This window comes from Haliotis rubra, unplaced genomic scaffold (assembly GCF_003918875.1).
Source record: "Haliotis rubra isolate DU_JTF1 unplaced genomic scaffold, ASM391887v1 Scf938, whole genome shotgun sequence".
Classification (NCBI taxonomy): Eukaryota; Metazoa; Mollusca; class Gastropoda; order Lepetellida; family Haliotidae; genus Haliotis; species Haliotis rubra.
This window is the reverse complement of record NW_025767677.1, coordinates 136,533-156,355: the sequence shown is the minus strand read 5'-3', so window position 1 is coordinate 156,355 and position 19,823 is coordinate 136,533. Positions and strand designations below refer to the sequence as shown.

Sequence of the window (19,823 nt, the reverse complement as noted above, 5' to 3'; positions counted from 1 at the left end):
ATTGAGTAAGTTTACTAAGCAGGTATGTTCTCCCTTATGTCATACCTAATCAAAACCAACTTAAATATAATGGAAATGATTTCATAAAAACTCACTCATCCTATACTAACAGTACAACTTGATGGCAATCGATGTCTTTTTCATTACGCAAGCGATTTTTATAAATATATTCTGTACGCAATTGTTCAAAACTTTTTGTGTATCTAACATTTTAAATGCGTAATTGGTACGCAAAAATAATTTTTCAATCCGTAATTGGAAATTTTCTATGCGTATTTTACCCGGATACGCAGCTTATCTGGGCCTCTGCTTATTTTGCTTGGGGAGAAATCAACCAAATGGTCCCTTAGTATATCAGTTTGGATGGAATTGCTACTTTGTGTAAATTTTGCATCATGTTGTCAAATTAGATTTCTTGCTATGGAATTGCTACTTTGTGTAAATTTTGCATCATGCTTTCAAAGTAGATTTCTTGGCCCATTATCAGGTTTAGTCAAGTTTGCTTTCTCCTGTGAGGATGTCATTATGGTAATGGGGCGGTGGGGTAGCCCAGTGTTTGAAGCGTTTGCTCGTCACACCGACAACCTAGGTTCGATTCCCCACATGGGTACAACACATGAAGCCAAATTCTGGTGTCCCTTGCCATGATGCAGCAACCTATAAAACCATACTCACTCATTATGGTAATGTCAGTTTTAAGTAAGAGTTGTTTTCCCTTCCAGATACAAGTTTACGAGATGGGTTGTTCCATGAGTACAAGAAGCATGGCAAGGTGACATCAGTGCAGGTTGTGGGCGATGCAGGCGAGCGTTATGCTGTCGTCAGTTTCCGCAGGCCAGAGGATGCATCCAAAGCTCTAGAAGCATCTCAGGATAAGATGTTCTTTGGAACTCGCATCAAAGTTACCCAGCATGAGGGTGTAGGTTAGTATACAGACTTTCAGCTTGAAGCAATATCCAAGTATTTGATATGGTTTAGTTAATATGTAAGAGGGTATCCAGATGTAGATTTGCCTCTGGTCATGGTTGTTTTAAAATGCAACAAGACCGGCAGGAAGCACCTGAATTTGGTGAACCCTTGGAAGGGTGACCAAAAGGTGAAAATCATGACCCAAAGGGACCCTTGGATGGGTGACCCAGTGATGGCCCTGATCTGTATTGGGTGTCCGCCACATCCTGCCACCTGGTGTCCCATTGTCTGCTGGTCATGTGTCGCTGGATTACCTGGTATTTCTCACTGAAAAATGCCTCGATCCCTTGTACTTGGCTCTTTATGGCTGATGTGCAGGATCGATGGTTCATTAATTTAATACTGGTTCAGTGGGATGATCATTCAGTTAGAATAGCAATTTGCTTTCAAAACTGAGTATTATTTTGTCAAGATTATGTGCATGTATCTTGCTTTAAATGTATTTTTGACATTGTTTAATGTTAAGAGGGACAATCAGGGAAACCCAGTCGCACACCAAGCCTGGTATCTATTCCCTTTACAGTATGACAAGGCTGCAACATTGCTATAAAGCAGTAACAAGCCTGGGGCAATGGGGTAGCCTTGTGGTTAAAGTGTTTGCTCGTCATGCCAAATACCCAGGTTCGATTCCCCATTTATGTACAGTGTGTGAAGCCCATTTCTGGTGTCCCCGCCGTGATATTGCTGGAATATGTTTAAAAACGGCGTAAAACTAAACTCACTCATTCATTACCAAGCCTTAACTTCTCACCAATGTACTTGTATATTTCTATTCATATGTGACCAGTCCATTGGGATCCAAGAGCTTTCCTTTGTTCTCTGTAGCCTCTCAAACAAGTATGGACTGTCGTCTTTTTGCAGAAGTAGATGATACGGAATTCCGTCCTTCCGAGTCCGAGCTGGATGAGTACCATCCAAAAGCTACGCGGACATTATTTGTAGGAAATCTGGAAAAGGATACAACAGTATCGGATCTCATCGAGATATTCAAGGAATATGGAGAAGTTATAGTGAGTTTTACATAAGTTTGGATATTCAGAACCTTTTCGTTAAGCTTGTAGTGGAATAGGTATTTTGTGTCAAACCTCACAAGAATTAATATTATTCTTATTCGATATTTTCCTAGTCAGGTTATTGTTCATAGAGCTGTTTTAAATTACCAAGTTGTGTGTAGTATTCATCTTAGAAGCTTCTCCTCTTTGAGAATCAGGGAAGACAAATGTTCGCGATTGCCCATGATTTTCTGAAGGGACAACTAAAATGGGAATAGGGGGTTTCAGTGTGACCAGTCTTTGTTTTAATTCATACTTATTACACACATCGGGGCTGGGGACATATTCTGCCCCTTACGCTCCAGCAGAAAATTGTATTTTTCTATTCAGTCCAATTTCCGTTTGAAACGGTGAACTCAGACAATGACATATGTTACTATATGTTTTTCTTTTTGACCCAGGATGTGGATATCAAGCGTCAAGGCGCAGCCTCCGCTTACGCTTTTGTCCAGTATGCCGACATCGTCAGTGTTGTGAAGGCGCTACGACAGATGGAGGGAGAGCATATAGGAGCCAATAAGATAAAGGTACAGAATATGGTGAAATAGTGTTTCGGTTAATGTGAATATTTCAGAATGATGATACCAATTTCAGAATGATGATACCATTTTCAGATAATAATACGAATTTCAGATGATGATACCATTTTTGATGATGATACCATTTTTGATGATGATACTGAATTGGATGATGTTCATCATCGTGTTCATCATACGATGGCGCCTTCGAAGAATAGCAGCATTAAAAGAATTAATTGATAAAAAGGAACATTTCATGCTGTGGAAAGTTCCTTGTAGATCATTCACTTACATATCTTTTCATTTTGCACTCAACCAATTTTTGTATTCAGTACATCACCATGTACACATTTTTCAATCCAGGATTAGATTGATTTGAAGAGACACGATTTTATTGCAAATATGGGGATTGTATATTAGTTGATGATGTGCTTTGTTCAGAATAATTTTTTTATTAACCAGTGATTTTGAAGGTTTGTGCAGGGAGATGGCTGTATCACTTGATACAGTACTTACAGTGTTTTTCACACCACCTATTCCATTTTCAGCTTGGGTTCGGAAAAAGCATGCCAACCAACTGTGTATGGCTTGACAACGTAGGTGAGAATGTTGGTGACAAGTATCTCTGTCGTGTGTTCGGTCGCTATGGAGAAGTTAGTCACGATGTCATAGACAGAACTAAGGGAAGAGCTTTGATCTATTTCTCCAATCTTGATGATGCCCAGTACGCTGTCAATGAAATGAGGAATAGGAGTTTAGGGGGCAAGAAAATACAGGTGAGATCATTAATTAGCCTTTTGAAATCTCCTTTTTGTTGTTTTGCAGATGAAAAATAACATGAAAACAGAATGCCAAAAACTTTTATGGATGTTCAGTGATAATTGCGTTTAAGATATCCTACTTTAAGTTTTGAATGAATGTTTGAAGTTTCTGTGCTGTAATTTTACATGAATTAGCTTGTTGGAAATCCAGTCCAATTTGAAATCTTGTACTTTTCAGATTGACTTTGCTAGCCGTGAGTGTCAAAACAAATTCTTTGACAAGATGGAGAAGACTGGGCAGCTTCGTCCTGGAGAGTGGCCAGACGAACGAGGGGGAACTCGATTCAGAAGAAATTTTGAATTCCCTGAAACTTTCCAAGAAGAGTAAGTTGATACCTGGATTTTACTTCTTGTCTAATGTTAGAATAGTTTGTTAGTTATGATAACTCTGTTGTGAATGTTGAAAGGTCCACAGAGAGTGGCTATTGCATGCACAGCATTGTTTATAAGTCTTTGGTTGGTCAAGAACACTGACAACAAACCATGTCAAGATCTCTTCTAATGTGGTGTCGTTAATATATGTAATATCTAGTCAAAAACGTTTCAGGAAAAATGCTACGTGTTTCTAAATATCGTGATTTTATCTCCAGGCAAACTCGAACTTTCACCCCCACCACACAGTTCAAGAAAGGCTTTTTCCGGGGAGCCAGGAACAGCAGAGGCAGTACGTCCACCTACAGAGACAGAGGAAGAGGCTCCACAGAGGGTTTCCAGGAAGAGTTTGCATCTCGAAGGCAGAGGTGTGTGACTAAAAGTGGCCATGTATTCATCCTCCATTGTATATATGTGAGAGATTAGGTGCCCTGTACCCCATTTATATCTACGTTGCCTACATATTGAGTTTCCTAACAGCCCGTTTGCTGAAATTTCGATTCAAGTTTCAGGTCAATACTTCCATACCTTTTTTGCGGCTAACTCCCCTACCCTACCCTTAAACCCCCCCCCCTTTATTTTTGTTTGTTTTTTTGTTGTCAATGAAAACAGCATATGTAATAATACTAATTACAATGATGTCAGGAGGTGCAAACAAATGGAGACATCTGCTTTGATACTTGTACACTTATAAAGAAATATATCCCCATTATTCTTCCGTTTCTAATGTGGTTTCCCTGTTTCAGGTCAACCGATGGGTTTTCCCAAAGCAGTGGTGAATACTTCAAGGCAGAAGATTCCTATGAACAAGAACTCAGGGAATATGGCCACAGCCAGAGACAGAGAGAACGGGGCCACAGTAGCCCGAGACGAACAGATGAACGTTATGAAGAGAGACCGTCACGGCGGTCATCTCGGGACTTATCACTGGACTCTTATGATGATAGGAGTAAGGATAGATTGGACCTTTATGGGCGGAGTGATAGCCCAGGCAGTGATCGGAACTCTTACCGCTCAGAAAGTCGGTACCGGAGTAGGTCCGACGATAAAAGTTATTCCAGAGATCGGTTTGATCTCGAAAAACACAGAGACTTTGATCTTCACAGTGACCAAAGTAGGAGTCAGTCTCCAGTATCATTCCACAGTCCCACCAGAAGTCCGACGCGGAGAAAAGATGATGAACTTTCAAATCGGTCGTATACTCCTCCTACACCAACTGAGGAAGAACCACCTATGTACCGATATTATCCTGATGACTATTCACGGAAATCCCGTTTAGAACGGAGTAATTCAATTCATCGGCATGTGTCTATGGATGATTCTGTGTCTACTAAAAGTCAACCATGGAGTGTTGTGTCAGTGACTACAGGGAAACCTCAATCCGAAATTGTGAAACCGCCCGAGAAAATGTCTTCTCGGAAACGTTCTTATGAGGAAGCCATGCTTAGCAAAGACCTCGCCAAAAATTCCAAGAAATTGGAACGAAGTGAAAGTCATAGTGCGACTTTAAAATCAACAGCCTCAAAAATCAGTGTGACGAAAGCTTTCCTAGCGGAAAAGATGAGACTTGAAAAAGGTGAAAAGACACGTTTAATACCAAAAGCATTCATTGAAGCACAGATTCATGGGAGTCCTGGTTCAACCAACAGCCACCCAGAATCAGAAAATGGTTCCTTAGGTGAATCTGACTTATTAGAACTGCATAGTAAAAAGGCTTTACTACTGCAGAAGATTCAGCAGTTAGAGGACACCTCTGATGCTGATCCTAACCTCAGTGAGGATGTGCGTAATGTTGTGGCAAGAAGATTCGATGGAACTAAAGGACAGCTAATTAAGAGTCTTCAGAGTGGTAAGCTAGAGGAAAAGAAACTTGAACTTGCTGAAGAAATTAAGAAAATTGACAGCACTAAAAGTTACCGCAAACAGATGGAGAAATTACGGATACTTGAGACAAAAGTGACTGCTGATGATATTGCACGAAGGAAAAAGTCACCTTCGTCAGCCCTTCCTGTGATAGTGACTAAGTTGGATGAGAGTGAAGGTGAGGACCACCAAGCTGAATCTCCAACAGACACTGGGTCAAGTTTCCGGCAACAGGCTAAACGCCGGAAATTTGATGTGAAAGATGGTGATATAAATTCAAAAGTGCGTACATATCGACGGAACGATAAATATATCAGTAGTGATGATGAAATGACTGAGAAAGGTTTGAAAAAGAAGGATTTAAGTATAGATTCTTATAGTAAGAATGTGAAATTACATGACGGACTAACGAAATTGGATGTTGGTTATTCAGGGTATTTCCCTTTGTCCAAATCTCCCCGACATGACATTCATACTCCTCTGGAGCCAGTGGAGAGACATGAAAAGAAGTCTCTCAGTCTGCCCATTATTATAAAAGAGGAGTCGGATACCACTTTAGAAGATCCTCGGATTAAGAGACATCAACATTCTTATGATGACAGGATATCATCATCTGCTATCGGCAAGGAGATCTCTCCTCATGTTGTGCCTGCTGATAGTTCTACGAACTCGCCAAAAGAAGAGCAGTTGACTTTTGTGATTCGTAATAGTCCGGAGTACCAGAAAAGCCCCAAGGCTTTTGAGGATATATCTGTGAGTCACCATGCTGATGATGTGTCTGAACTTAGCCCCAAGGATATTAATCTTTCAACAAAAGCCTGGACTAGACCATTACTGTATGAAATGCCCGAGACTACTGCTAAGGAATCTACCCAGGAGAAGGGGCTGTCCGAAGTGGAAGGTGTTGTGGACTCTACATCTGTGATGTTATCAGCAAAGGAGGAAACAAGTCCCTCCTCTGCTGCTATTGAAACAGCTATTGAAATAGATGATTCTTTCTCGGATAGTAGTTCAGAAGAACCCAAGACTCCTGGAGAGTTAAGTCTTGAGGAGAGGATACGAATCCTGGATGAGAAGATGAGCATGCCAGTAATGAACAAACCTCTGGAAGCATCACTTCTCACTCCTAGTACATCCACCTCCTCGCTGACCTCACCCCTGACTGGACTATATTCAAAGTTCAGGATTAGAAAGAAGCAGGATGCTACCCCGGGCCTTGGTTTCAGCCAAGGTTCAGAGGATAAGAAGCCTGAACCCTCAGACATTGTGAAACAGTTGATGTCCAGACGGAGTAAAAGTATTCTTGATCAAGATTCTAAACGTCTTGAGCAGATTAACAAGAAATATGAACCACCAGATGTGAAAGTGCCACTTGTTAATTCCCCACCCAAAACATATATTCCGGTCCCAACAAAAGCTGCTGTGAAACAGATGCCAGTAACATCAATGAGTGCTCTTCAAGGAATAATGGGTCCCTTTAGTTTTGATGGTTCAAGTAGTTCATTCCAATCCCCTTCCTCTATATCCCATTCACTTCATCAGCAGGTAGTGCATGCTCCTCCATTGCAGCAGTTCCCAGCATCAATGCCGCCAGCACCGCATCCTCAAACACCAGCACAGTTAAAGGAATCTACTTCTAGTCACAATTCTACACCATCTTTCACAGTACCATCATTACCAGTGCAGCCACCTCATCAGCAACAGCAGCAGCAGCAGCAGATAGTATCTACCTCAACAGTTCATCCTCATCTTTCTCCCTCAGCTGTTAGTACCCAACAGTTGTCACCATCAATCAATACCCAAATGTCTGCATCATCTCAAACATTCACCTCCTCTCATTCAGGGTTCATGTCTGGGTTCCAGTCACCCAAACATCCGAGTGTTTTTCCTGTAGAAACTCCAAAGCAGCAACAAAAGCAAATCTCTACTAGTGCTTCTTCTGTCGCTAGTAACATTGTAGGGGAATCTCAGCAACAGTCAAGTCAACCTTTAGTTGTTGTCAGTACTCCAAACAGTGTTAGCGAACCTGTCTCAAGCTCAACTGGAACTATATCAGTATCTCCAACAGCAACATCCATCCCAACAGCAAATAAAGAAACACATCACCTGGCTGCTCCAGTGCAGAAAAGGCGACCTTCTGATACAATACAAACACCTGTTATGTCCTCCAACCATCACACAGAACCCATGGACACCCAGTCATCCTCACCTTCCAGAACTCCCACCACATCCAGATTGGACTCGACGTCATCATCCACCAGTAGCCAGTCCATAACTAGTCCTGTTGTACTTCCTCAGGAAACTAAGAAGGAAGCTCCAAGTGTTGCTAAGCTCAATCCCGATCAACACTCAACTCCGCTGAAGAAAGAAACTTCACAGCCAAAGGAAGAAAAAGAGACCAGACATTCACTCCCACCTGTTTTGATGCGTTCAAAGTCAAGTGATGAGAGGTCATCAAAGTCCACAAAACTGTCATCCCAAAGCAAATCTTTTGAGATGACAGAAAAGAAACCTGAAACATCCAGTGATAAGAAGAAAGAGAATGTTCACAAGAGTCATGACAGTCACTCCCAACATTCTAGCCACAAAGAGAAATCTGATTCAAAGAAAGATGGTGAAGACAAACACCACCACAAGGCATCTTCATCAGATAAAAAGGTTTCCAAGTCACACAGTCAGGAGAAAGAACACAGGGAAGAAAAGAAGCATGAATCCTCATCTCACAAGGACAAGATACGACATGACTCTGGTGCCAAGGTCAAAAGTCATAAAGAAGCTGACAATGCAAATCGGGAGAAGACCAAAACCAAACATAAAGAGAGTGAGAACAAGAAAGACAGCAAAGACCACTCTTCTGAGAAATTCAAATCAAAAGACAAAGGACATGAGGACAAGAAGCATGACAAGGACAAGAGAGCTGAAGAAAAGAAAGCTGAAGAAAAGAAGGCCGAAGAAAAGAAGGCTGAAGAAAAGAAATGTGAGGAAAAGAAGGAAGAGAAAAAATCAGACGAGAGGAGAGCAGAAGAAAAGAAGGATGACAAGAAGATGGAAGAGAAAAATGAAGGAAAGAAGACTGAGGAGAGGAAACCAGAGAAGAAAGATAAAGTAAAGAGCAAGGAAACAAAACCTGACAAAGTTAAAAGCTCTTCTTCTCAAAGTGAAAATAAGTCTGACAAGTCAGCATCCAAATCTCAAGATAAAGGGAACAAGGATCACAAAGAGTCCAAGAAGTCCTCCTCCTCCTCTTCCTCTTCAACCAAAGACAAGGTGCCTAAAGACTCTAAAGATCAGAAGGACCAGAAGAAGAAAGTCAAAGAAGGGGATAAGGCAGAAAAGACGTCAAAGACTTCATCGAAAAGTGATAAAAAGACAGAAGGAAGCAGAGACAGATCAGAATCTAGGAGTACAAAAGAGAAATCTGAGAAGAAAGAAGAAAAAAAGGAAGAGAAAAAGGAAGATAGGAAAGAGAGGGAGAGGAAGGCAGCGGAGAAGAAAGCAGCAGCCATAGCGGAGAGGAAGATGCTAGCTGAGTTTCTTGTCGATGACTTTGAACCATATGTGTCAATGTATGATAAAGTCAAGAGACGGTCTATTGAGAAAAGTAAGGAAAATGAAACCGAAGATGTTCGAAAATACTTTGACCGGTTTCAGAAAAGTCGGAAGAAGAAATCCAAGTCCAACAGAGGTGATGACAGTGATTGCAGTTCCTTCAACTCTGATGATGAGAGTGGAATGTCGGGTACACAAAACTCAGAGGAAGAAGAACCTGAACCTCCTAAAGAGAAAGTGCGGAAGAAAAAGACTCAGGTTATTGAGAGTTCTTCCTCTGATGAACTTGAGGAATATATTAAACAGAAACGGAAGAAGAAATCTAAGACAATCATGCAGAAAAAGGCAAGAAAGTTTTTGGAATCATCTTCCGATTCAGATGATGATATGGATATTCTAAACGATGATGAGCCAATCATTAAGCCTGAAAGCAAGAAGCCAACTAAGAAAAGGAAGTCAAGGGAGAATTGGAGTGATGATGATAATGATGACTTTGAAGAAGTCAAAGTTGAGAAGAGGCTAGAGGACAGATCGTTTGTTGATGCTTTCCCATCTGAAATGAGCATTACTGAACCAGAGACAATGGATGAAGGAGAAAAGAAAAATGTAGACCTGGGGAAAAATGACAAGTCCAAAAGGCCGAAGAAGAAGAAGCCGAAGGACAAGGAACCATGTTCTGCATCCAAGTCAAAGAAGAAAGATGCTGATAAACCAAACATTGAGGAAGAAGAGGAAGAGGTATTTCAGCTAGAGGATTTGATAAGGAAAGGAGAAGCAGAACTTCGTCAGATGGAGGCTTATGCAAAGAAAGCAGAAGAAGTGAAGGAAAAACGGGCAGAGGAGATTAAGGAGAGAAAGATGGATGAACTAAAAGAGTTCAGGGAGGAAAAGGTTGATGAGCTAAAGGAGAAGAAAACTGAAGAAATGAGGGAAAAGAAATTGGAAGAAATGAGGGAAAAGAAATTGGAAGAAATGAGGGAAAAGAAATTGGAAGAAATGAGGGAAAAGAAATTGGAAGAATCACGGGAAAAGAAATCTGAAGAAACAAGGGAAAAGAAGTCTGAAGAAACACGAGAAAAGAAGGTGGAAGAAATACGGGAAAAGAAGGTGGAAGAAATACGGGAAAAGAAATTGGAGGAGAAAGAAAAGAAGAAAAGTAAGATTGAAAAACAGAAGATTTCTAAAGAACACAAGACCTTCAAGACAGAAGAAAAACCTGATAGCCATATGACTGAGGGTAAAGAAGAAAAGAAGTCAAAGAATAAATCTGAAGACAAGTTGTCAAAACATAAGAAAACTGAAAACAAGGTAGATGTGAAACCTGAAGAACTGAAGACTGCTAAAGTAGATAAGTGTGAACTGAAGCCAGATTCTGCTGGCTCAAAAAGTAAATCGAGTCAAAGGTTGAAGACAAGCCAACGAAAAGCAAACCTGATACCAAACAAGACGACAAGCAAAAGCCCAAAAGTGAATCAGCTGAAGAAGAACCAAAAACGTCTGCTCCCAAATTCGATTCAAGGCCTGATGAAACAGATGAAGATTCTAAAGTCAAACCGCCAAAGATTGATGCAAAGGAGAAGAAGTCCAAGGCAAAAACAAAGAAACCTAACAAAGAACCTTCAGACATTGAACCTGAAATTAGTAAGCCATCACCTGTCTTATTCACGTCTATTGTGAGGGACCCTGAAAAGAATATTTTCTCTGAAATGCATAAATTATCTGAATTTGGAAACAAAGAAACCAAAGTTGAGCCACCAGTTCAGTCGGAGACTTTCTCATTTGATAAACATTCTAGTCAAGAGGAGGACTCTGATAAAGATCTTGTACCTCCTAAGGCAAAGAAACCAAAGAAGAAGAAGAAAAAGAAGGATGGGAAAGGCAAGGATAGCAAGATGGAAATAGATGACCATCCAACAGTGAATAACACTGAGAAACGAGAACCCCTCTCTTCAAGCTTTGGACAGAAATCTTCAAGACTGGATGCACCAGACATTTCAGAGTTGGCTAAAAAGACATACAACTTTGATGCCTCACAGGATTCAATTCTAGAGAAGTTTGAATGCAAGCCTTTTGGAGAATCGAAAAAGAAAGATGGACCTCTGTTTAGCAAAAACAAACTAAAGAGTCCTAACAATGATAACAAGTCAAAAGACATTCTGAAAGATTTCAACAAAGATGTTCCTAAGGACATTCATAAAGATGTAAGTGCAAAAGAAAGTGTTTCAGATTTGGTAACTGCAGCTGTCAAAGAGCCAGTGGTTGATCATGCGTCTGTGGATTCTAAATTTCATGAATTTGATATCACTTTGTCACCTGAGCCTTTACCTGATATCAATGATACTCCTATCCCAGTTGAAATCCAAGTGTCAACAGAGATCGAGAGTCCAGAAGTTGATATTGGTTTTAACAACAAGGCTGAAACGAAGAAAAGCAAAAAGGGAACCAAAAAGGAGAAAGGCCCTAAGACTGACAAGCCTAAGAAGACAAAGAAAAAAGATAAGGAGAAACATGTCTCTGAAAACCTGATTGAGAAACCGATTGAGAAACCTACTTCTGAGCCTGTAGAAAAGAAGGAGGCTGAACCAAAACCTAAAATTCCAGTTGAAATTAAACCAGATATAGTGGAACCTAAGGCTAAGGAAGTAGTCAAACACCATTCTCCAAGGGCTATTGATTCTTCTCCAGATCTGATGAAAGTATTTGACATCTTAGCTAGTCCTCCAAGGGAAAATGAAGATCCTGTATCCCCTCCTGTGGAAGTGAAGAAATCACCATTCTCATTCCAATCACCGAAGAAGGAGACCATTGTTGAACATGATGAATTTACGTTTGAGGACAGTAATGATGCACCTGAACCTTTCCCTAAGAAGAGTTTAGATCCAGATTGGACAAAGAGATTCAAGCCAACATTTGAAGAAGCCAAATCTGCTGATGATTCCCCGCGGTCTCTGGAAGAAATGGATCCAAAGAAGCTTGTTATACATTTCCCAGAAGAAAAGGATGATACAGAAACACAGGAAGACCTGACAATCCACCTCGGAATCCCAAACACTGCATCTCTGCCCAAGATTCCAAGTTCAATGGCTGAGGGGACTCCTTCAACAGATGCTCCAAGCTTTCCCTCATTGCAAAGTTCCCAAAGTATCTCATCCATTACAATGGTGTCCCCAGAACATCATGAACCCGAAGATACCTATCCCTCCTATACTGACATAACTAATGATGAAAAGGCTGCTCAAGCTGCCTCTGATGAAGCAGCCCTAGCAGTAGCATCTATCTTGTTTGAAGACCTGGATTCAGGAAGTGCATTCAAAACTGATGTCCCTGACATTTCATTACAACCTGCTGATGAACATCTAGAAGAACCAGTCTTGAATGAGAAGGACAGATTGTCTGATTTGAAAGAGGCAGAAGCAGCAATTGCTCACATTCAAGGAACTGATATGTCTCCACAACATGTTGGGAAAGTTGATCTTGAACCCACTCCATCTGAAAAAACAGGAAGCCCCCCAGCATCTTCAACAAGTGAAGGAAGAGGAACCTGTAATACAAATAGAAAAGCAGGCTGATCCTGTGCCGAAACCCCCCGAGAAAGTTCAGCCAGAAACTCCTGTCTCTGTTGCTAATAAACCTGTTCCTGAAACAAGCATATTTAGTTCTCCAGACATGGATTCTAGTCTCTTTGATGACAGGTTGGTCATTGCTGAACCCAAACCCGAACCTGCTCGCAAAACTCCCAACAAGAGAGTTCCAAGGAGAGGAAGGCGGTCGACCAGGAACAAGGGATCTCGAGATGAAGTTGAAACACCCGTTGAACCAACTCATCCGGAGGACCAATCATCTTCAGACCCACTCAGTAAATCTGGTTTGAGTTCTGACAGCGATAAATGGGACTTTGATAAATCTGAAAGCGAAGACCTTCCTCAGCATATCACCTCTGTGATAGACCAGCCAAGAAGATTAAGATCTCCAAGGGCAGATAGATCTCGTGGACGAGGAGCCTCGCGCGAGGGCGGAAACCAAGAGCATGTAACATCAACAAAGAAAATACTGCAGACATTTCTGATCCTGAGCCTGTGAAACCAGTCTGGGGCGAGGAGACCACACGAAGGTCATCAACTTCGGATGAAAGCTTTTCAGGAAAAACATACCCATTCAGTTCTCGCCTGGAGATGTGTGAGAGTGCCATGGCAAAGACAGATGACCAGGAAGAGGAAGATTCTACTAATTACAGTTTTCCAGAGCCAGAGGAGGGCAATTTAGTTATTGCTTCTGAAGAAGATGACAAACCATCTCAAGATGTCAGCCCATGTACTCCTCAAAGATCTACTCGTAAACGAAAACTCCCAAATTACAAGGCAATGGTGTCTGGAACTTCTCCACTCCCAACCAGATCTTCTACATCTCCTCGTGCACAGAGAGGTGATGCTCAATCTCCAAAGAATTCAACATCACCAAGGGGCCGAGCTTCTCCAAAAGCTGCTGAATTGGGCTCTCCTGTTGTAAAACTTGAAAAATTGGAGATGGATAGTGGAAAGAAAGAATCTGGTCGGAGGTCAGATGAGTGGAAAGCCCCCAAGTTTCCTTCCTTCCCAGAAGATAAACCACCAACCTCCAAGGAAAATATCTATAATTTTGAGACCAGTGAGCAAGATCAAGAGGAGAAGACAGAACACTACCGAACTCTCAGAAGCAGAAAGAAAAAATCAGCTGATGCAGAACCAGTTAAGGCAGAAACTGAGACTGGACCACAGCATCAAACACCACAAACCAGATCAGCCATTCCTCCTCCTCAGCCAACCTCTGTTCCTCCTTACTCAACACCAGCATCACTCTCCTCCTACTGCCCCAGGCGGGACTCATCTCACTCCAGCTGAAGCTCAAGCTCAGGCCATCAAGAACATCATGCAGAGCGTTGCTGCTGAACATGCAGCAGAGCAGTCCCTTGCTTCTCAACCTGTGTCCAATGATACCTCGTCCTTCATGAGCCATGTTGACAAGATCATTGATGACGTCTCCAAGGGCGTCTTTGGTATGACTGACGATGGAGATAAGCCAGAGCCTGTGAAGTATGAGAAGCCACCAGAGACGTCATTGCCGGTGTCCATGCCTGTGCCAACTCCCACAGTTGTAGCGTCTTCAGGTAAGATGTTCGGAGTTCAATGTACATGTACTAATTTCTTATCTCAGGTCTTATCAATACCAACATATGACTCACAAAACACTTTTATCTTGATAACGGTGTAAGAACCTACATCGATATGTCGCTCTATGCAATAAACAAGAAGTTGTCATCCATAAAGTTTTTGACTCCCCAACTTCTAGAATGCTGATCAAACAATTCACAAAACATGCATGTCTATCTTTCCTCAGAAATTATTCTGATAATGTTGCCATGGAGTTTGTGTTTAATCTAATCCAAATTTTTGCCTTTTCTCTTTCAGAAGAAAAGAGTGTCAACTCCAAAATCTATGACATCCTTACCCAGAATCTGAAACAAGAGCATGCTATTAAATCTGAACATTCCCAACTCAGTCGAGCTTCTGAACCTGGAAGTTTACTCTCAACATTTGTCAGCATGCCAAGTCCTGCTCTTGTTACAATAGCTTCGCAGATCCGCAACGACCCTGGGATGTCTCCAACTTCCACCAAGCACCACCCAGTGCCTGAAAATCCCATGCTACAAGCCCAGAGCAATATGCCTATGGCAAAGCTGCCGAACACAACCATGCCGTCGCTTGCACCGATTAAACATGAAGACAATCTCGGTAACCTTGCTCAGTTCAGTGACAATGTGCAGAGACATGGCCATCATGTGGGTAAATCAACATCAATGCCTGTAACACAGCCTATGGCTAGTGTACAAACCAGCAGTATCATGCAGAACCCTGTTGCATTGATAAGCAAAGCTTTGGCTTCTCCTGTGTCAGCTCCAGCTCAACCCAAACCAAAAAGCATCCCTCCACAAATGACAACACCCCCACCTCCACAGATGTCAAGCTCGGGGATCCAGCCACAGAGACCACAGAGTGTGCAGCTCCCTGTGACCCATGTGCCGGCCAGCAGTGCAGATACTATAAACATTCAAAGGCCGCCAAGTGCACACAGTCATGTCCAGTTCCAGGTTATGCCAGGACCGCCAAGAGACCAGCCTCCCAAGTCTCAACTTGTTGAACCTAAACTTGAACCAGGTAAACCTGGTCCTGAAGCCAAAGGAAGAGCAGCACATCCACCTCACATGAGTACACCTCCATTCATGATCCCTGGGATGCAGGCAGGTCAGAGGATGCCAGGGCCTCATGGCTACCCGTTCATGCCTCATGTAGACCCAAGACTGATGTCTCCAGTGAGTCCCAGAGAATCCCAGAATCACAGCAAAGAGGGTCCAAGAAAGCCAATGACTAATCCTCATGCTATGAACTCCAGAGATATGTCCCGTCCTCCAAGTCAAGGACAGATGCAACCTCACTTTGTTGGGGACATGGCCAGGCAGCCGACATCTGAAAACTTGAGACAAGCCCACCTTCAGCGGGATCAGAACCGTCAAGCAGGACCTGTTGAACAGATGAGACAGATTGCCGAACTGAAACGACAGTCTGTATCAGATGTGGCAGCTGACCAGTTGAGACAGAGGGCCCAAGCTGATCACATCCGTCAGCAGCTGGCAGCTGGGGAGCAAATTATGTCAGCTGAGCAGCAGAAACGTCATCTCGAGGAACAGCTGAGGCGGGAAGAACAGATGAGACGAGAGGAGCAGATCCGACATCGTCCAGAGACGATGCACCACATGCAGGAGCACCTGCAGCTGCAGGAGGCAATCCATCAGGGCCGTAGTGGAGAGAGACAGAGGGAAGGTGAAGTCTTACCCCACATGATCAGATCTTCAGATGACCCTCAGAACCTTGTGAGAAGGGAACAGATACATCGAGCAGAGCAAAGGTTTGCAGACATGCGTCATGGAGGGATGGACAGGACATCAGACATTCAGAGGATTGTGAATCAAAAGATTGAATCTGAGGTTCGTCAGGGACGTCATCCCCAGTCAGGACCACAACCCAGGATGCATGCTCCATCTCCTGACGTTGCCATCTGTGTCAAAACTCCACCTGCAACATCAGCAGCCAATGCCTTCATCGCTGGAGTTGTCGTCGGCCACCCGAGTTCCCTCTCTCCCAAGACCGCCAGCCCTGTAGGCCAGGTGAGCAAGGTTGGACAATGCTTACTTTGTTGTTATGATGCTTAATACAACTTAACTTGTGGTGTAACTGGATCTGCTCTAAACTTATAATTTTTCCTTATGATCTTAAAAATGGACATTATGAATGATTGAGACAAATATATTTTAAGGTTTCATTCAGTATTTTATGTCAACTAGTATAATTCTATGCCTTTAACCATACAAACATCCAACAGATGGGGAGAGTGCCCAATAACCCGGTAAAGGTAAACAATGTCTGAATATTTGCTGTTGTTGCAGGTGATTGAGCGTCTGCCCAACCCACACGTGCCTGTGTCAGGTCAGCCAGGACGCATGATCTATCAGGAGGCTCAGATGCAGCAGCAACAGCAACAGCAACAGCAGCAGCAGCAGCAGCAGCTCAGGCAGAACAAAGGTGAGGTGCATTACATGAATGTCATCGACCCACATAAAGATCACATCAGTATCACATCACTCAAATTACCTGTGACAGAAATCTTGGATTGTTTCCCTCAGTCAGAATAGGTAGCCATGTCCTCTTCCTGTCAAGCAAACAATATGTTATTAGTTTAAACCCCTACATGGGTACAATGTGTGAAGCCCATTACTGGTGTTCCCCGCCATGATATTGCTAGAATATTGCTAAAAGTGGCATAAATCCATACTCACTCTCTCATTATTAGCTTTAGCCTGATAATCCGGGAACTTTGCTCATTGTTGAGTAAAACAATGTTCATCCATTCAGAATGCCATGAATAGATGGACAATACTGATGCTTAACAATATCTGGTTGTGGAAGGAATGTCTGCCTGAATTAGTTGTTTTGAATGTACATACGTTTTCCTTGTATATTTTAGATGCAGATAGTCCTCGTAATGCACCAACTCCATCTTCACAACCCGAAATGAGGCCTCCGTCAAGAGAGATGATCTACTTCATGCAGCAACAGCAACAGCATCAGCAACAACAGCAGCACCGCATAATGCTTCAGGAAGCTGCTGCACGTGATAGGAAGATGCCTGAACATCCTCATCCTTCCCAGTCTCCCACAGTCCTGAATCTTGCCGACCCTGAACTCCGACAGGAGGGTCGCAGCAGCAAGGGACCACAGCCATCCTACCCCTTGCCGTATGATCATAAGATCATGATGTCTCAAGCTGACGGACGGATCCCATCCTCGACGCCCAGTGCGTTTGTTCCACCAGGAGGGATGGTAGGACAGAGACCAGAAATGCCTCCAGGTGTCCCTCCCCATCTCTACAGACCAGACCTCTTCCCACAGGGAATCCGACTGCCCATCGACCCAAGGATGTATCCAGGCATCGACCAGCCAGGCTTCATCCCTGGTCGTGATGTGTCCCTTGTTGTACCACCAGGACATTTCCCACCTCAGATTTTAGACAAGATGAGGATGGAACAGCAACAGCAACAGCAGCAGCAGCAGCAGCAGCAGTGGAGGCTCATCGGTCTGTGTCTCGGCAGGAGCAAGGTGGGCCCCAGGTGATGATGCCTGGGAACCCGACCCAGCCACAGAGTGCCCGTCTGCCCGGTCCAGGAGTGCCAGAGATGATCCAGCAATCTCTGATGCAGACACGCAGTCCCTTGTACGATATGCCCAGAGACAAACATATGAGGAAACTGGAGGCAAGTTTGATAGGGGAAAATAACCTGTCTGGAACAAGGGTTTTAAAAAAACAAGTTGTGTTTATGAAATGTTGAATGAGTGAAGAAGGCAGGAGTAGTCCCTACCATGAAGTATTTTCATCAGTTAAAAAATAGTTGTGTTACCAAGTTTTTTTTATGGAGATATTACTTAGGCCAATGACAGTGGATGTAGTTGTAAGTTAGACTAATTAGATAAGGGATTAAGGTTATTTTGTGTAGATAAACCCAGTTACAATATCACATGTACAATCTTTTCTTCCAGCAATATCCGGTTGTGTGGCAAGGTGCTGTGGCGCTGAAGAATGACAACAGCCTGGTACAGATGCACTATGTTGCTGGCAACAGCACCCTGCCCAAGGTGACCCTGCCTCCCCAGATCCCAGGGGGTGCCCTTCAGCCGCTGAGGATAGCCCAGAGAATGAGGATGGAACACTCACAGCTGGATGGAGTCTCCAAGAGGATGCAGGTGAGCATCACACACACTCCAATTTTGAGAAATTTATGCCCATGGAAAATATATTCTTCAAGGATACCACAGGATCTTGTTCCACAAAATCGACAGTTGGGAGTAACATTCACATAAGTGTTACAATAGCTTTATGAAATAGATTCTCACGCCGAGGACCCAGGTTTGATTCCCCACGTGGGTTCAATGTGTGAAGCTCATTTCTGGTGTCCCCAGCCATGATATTGCAGGAATATTGCTATAAAGTGACGTAAAACCCAACTCTCAGTGGGCCAGTGACATGCAATTTTTGTCTGTATGTCTCCATGATCTAGGTAACTGTACCATGGTCCATCATTGCACTTTTCAATCACTATTTATCTGGGATTTTTTCAGTCAGTATTCAAATTGACATTACAGAAATTAAGATACACACTTTCTGATTGCGATGATAAGGTTAAAGAAATGTTCAGTTTCACAAATGAGGTTTCAATTGACTTTCCTTTCTGAAACTGTTTAGTTTCCTTGTGTTCTAGTTCTGTTCCGTGCAACACTAAGTGACTATGTCCTGTTCCTGTAAGCCTAACGCTGTATCCTGTTTCAGCTTCAGAAGGATTTCTGCATACTCATGGCTATCCCCTTCGGCCGCGACCCTCACGACCTGGAGGAGCAGACCAAGGCCTTGTCTAAAGGTGTCATTGAGTACCTGCTTCTGAAACAGGCGGCTGGCATCGTCAACATCCCCATGCCAGGGTCAACTCAGGTATGTACACACTTGCCACACTTGCTGGTTGACAGACCAGTTCTTTGACATCTATGGGAAGCACCCTGGTTACGACAGATGCCAAGACGACTGTTAACTGTCTGTTTTTCTATTGGGTGGTTATGCTTGGTGACTTGGTTCAGCAAGGCATTGTTCACTGTAAGAACCAGTGGTTTGTGCAGTCAAATATATTACAGGCTGTCATTATACAGACGTGAGAATTTTCCATGGATTTTCGGGGTTTTGGTTTCATTTTGAACGATTTTTAGATCAATGTAAATCTGCAATAAAAGACACTCAAGACCCCAGCTAAATTTTCAGTGTTTTTTGTGCTTGGCCGTTCTCATATCTCAATTATATAGCAGGAATTTATTCCCCACTTAGATACAATCTCTGAAACCATTACTTTTCTGATGTCAAGAAGATTTAAAAGTTTCATAGTGCTGTTTTTCATGTATGGATGTATTGTTTTTGCTTGTAATGTAACTTGATCTGCCTGTATTTCCAGCCTGCCTATGTGGTGCACATCTTCCCACCCTGTGAGTTCTCGCACGACTCTGTAGCCCGGAACACAACAGGTCTGGTGGAACACATTCAGGATCTGGCTC

The 19,823-nt window shown here is 42.9% G+C and overlaps 3 protein-coding genes across 7 annotated transcripts in view; all 3 read left to right on the top strand.

Annotated features, from left to right (window-relative positions):
* LOC124264696 (msx2-interacting protein-like) overlaps positions 1–10,821 on the top strand; it is a 52,095-nt gene extending 41,274 nt beyond the window's left edge. For 2 of the 4 annotated variants that reach the window (XM_046699457.1, XM_046699454.1), the window contains 7 exons: positions 723–923; positions 1,795–1,979; positions 2,417–2,548; positions 3,088–3,315; positions 3,539–3,684; positions 3,951–4,100; positions 4,479–10,821. In XM_046699457.1, the coding sequence (XP_046555413.1) occupies positions 723–923; positions 1,795–1,979; positions 2,417–2,548; positions 3,088–3,315; positions 3,539–3,684; positions 3,951–4,100; positions 4,479–10,821 (7,385 nt within the window). The remainder of the gene's footprint in view (positions 1–722; positions 924–1,794; positions 1,980–2,416; positions 2,549–3,087; positions 3,316–3,538; positions 3,685–3,950; positions 4,101–4,478) is intronic. The other 2 variants (XM_046699456.1, XM_046699455.1) reach the window with 2 other exon arrangements.
* Positions 10,717–13,434, top strand: LOC124264698 (transcriptional regulator ATRX homolog). Its single transcript, XM_046699461.1, has one exon. The coding sequence runs from the start codon at positions 10,851–10,853 to the stop codon at positions 12,711–12,713; it is 1,863 nt and encodes a 620-aa protein (XP_046555417.1). The 5' UTR covers positions 10,717–10,850; the 3' UTR covers positions 12,714–13,434.
* Positions 13,435–13,573: 139 nt separating this feature from the next.
* Positions 13,574–17,974, top strand: LOC124264697 (mediator of RNA polymerase II transcription subunit 15-like). 2 transcript variants are annotated; one of them, XM_046699459.1, is made up of 4 exons: positions 13,574–14,287; positions 14,589–16,342; positions 16,622–16,757; positions 17,200–17,974. In XM_046699459.1, the coding sequence occupies exons 1-4, from the start codon at positions 13,705–13,707 to the stop codon at positions 17,844–17,846; spliced, it is 3,120 nt and encodes a 1,039-aa protein (XP_046555415.1). In that variant the 5' UTR covers positions 13,574–13,704; the 3' UTR covers positions 17,847–17,974. The 2 variants fall into 2 exon arrangements, with proteins under 2 accessions (XP_046555415.1, XP_046555414.1); XM_046699458.1 differs by having other exon boundaries at positions 14,589–16,351.
* The last annotated feature ends 1,849 nt before the right edge of the window (positions 17,975–19,823 follow it).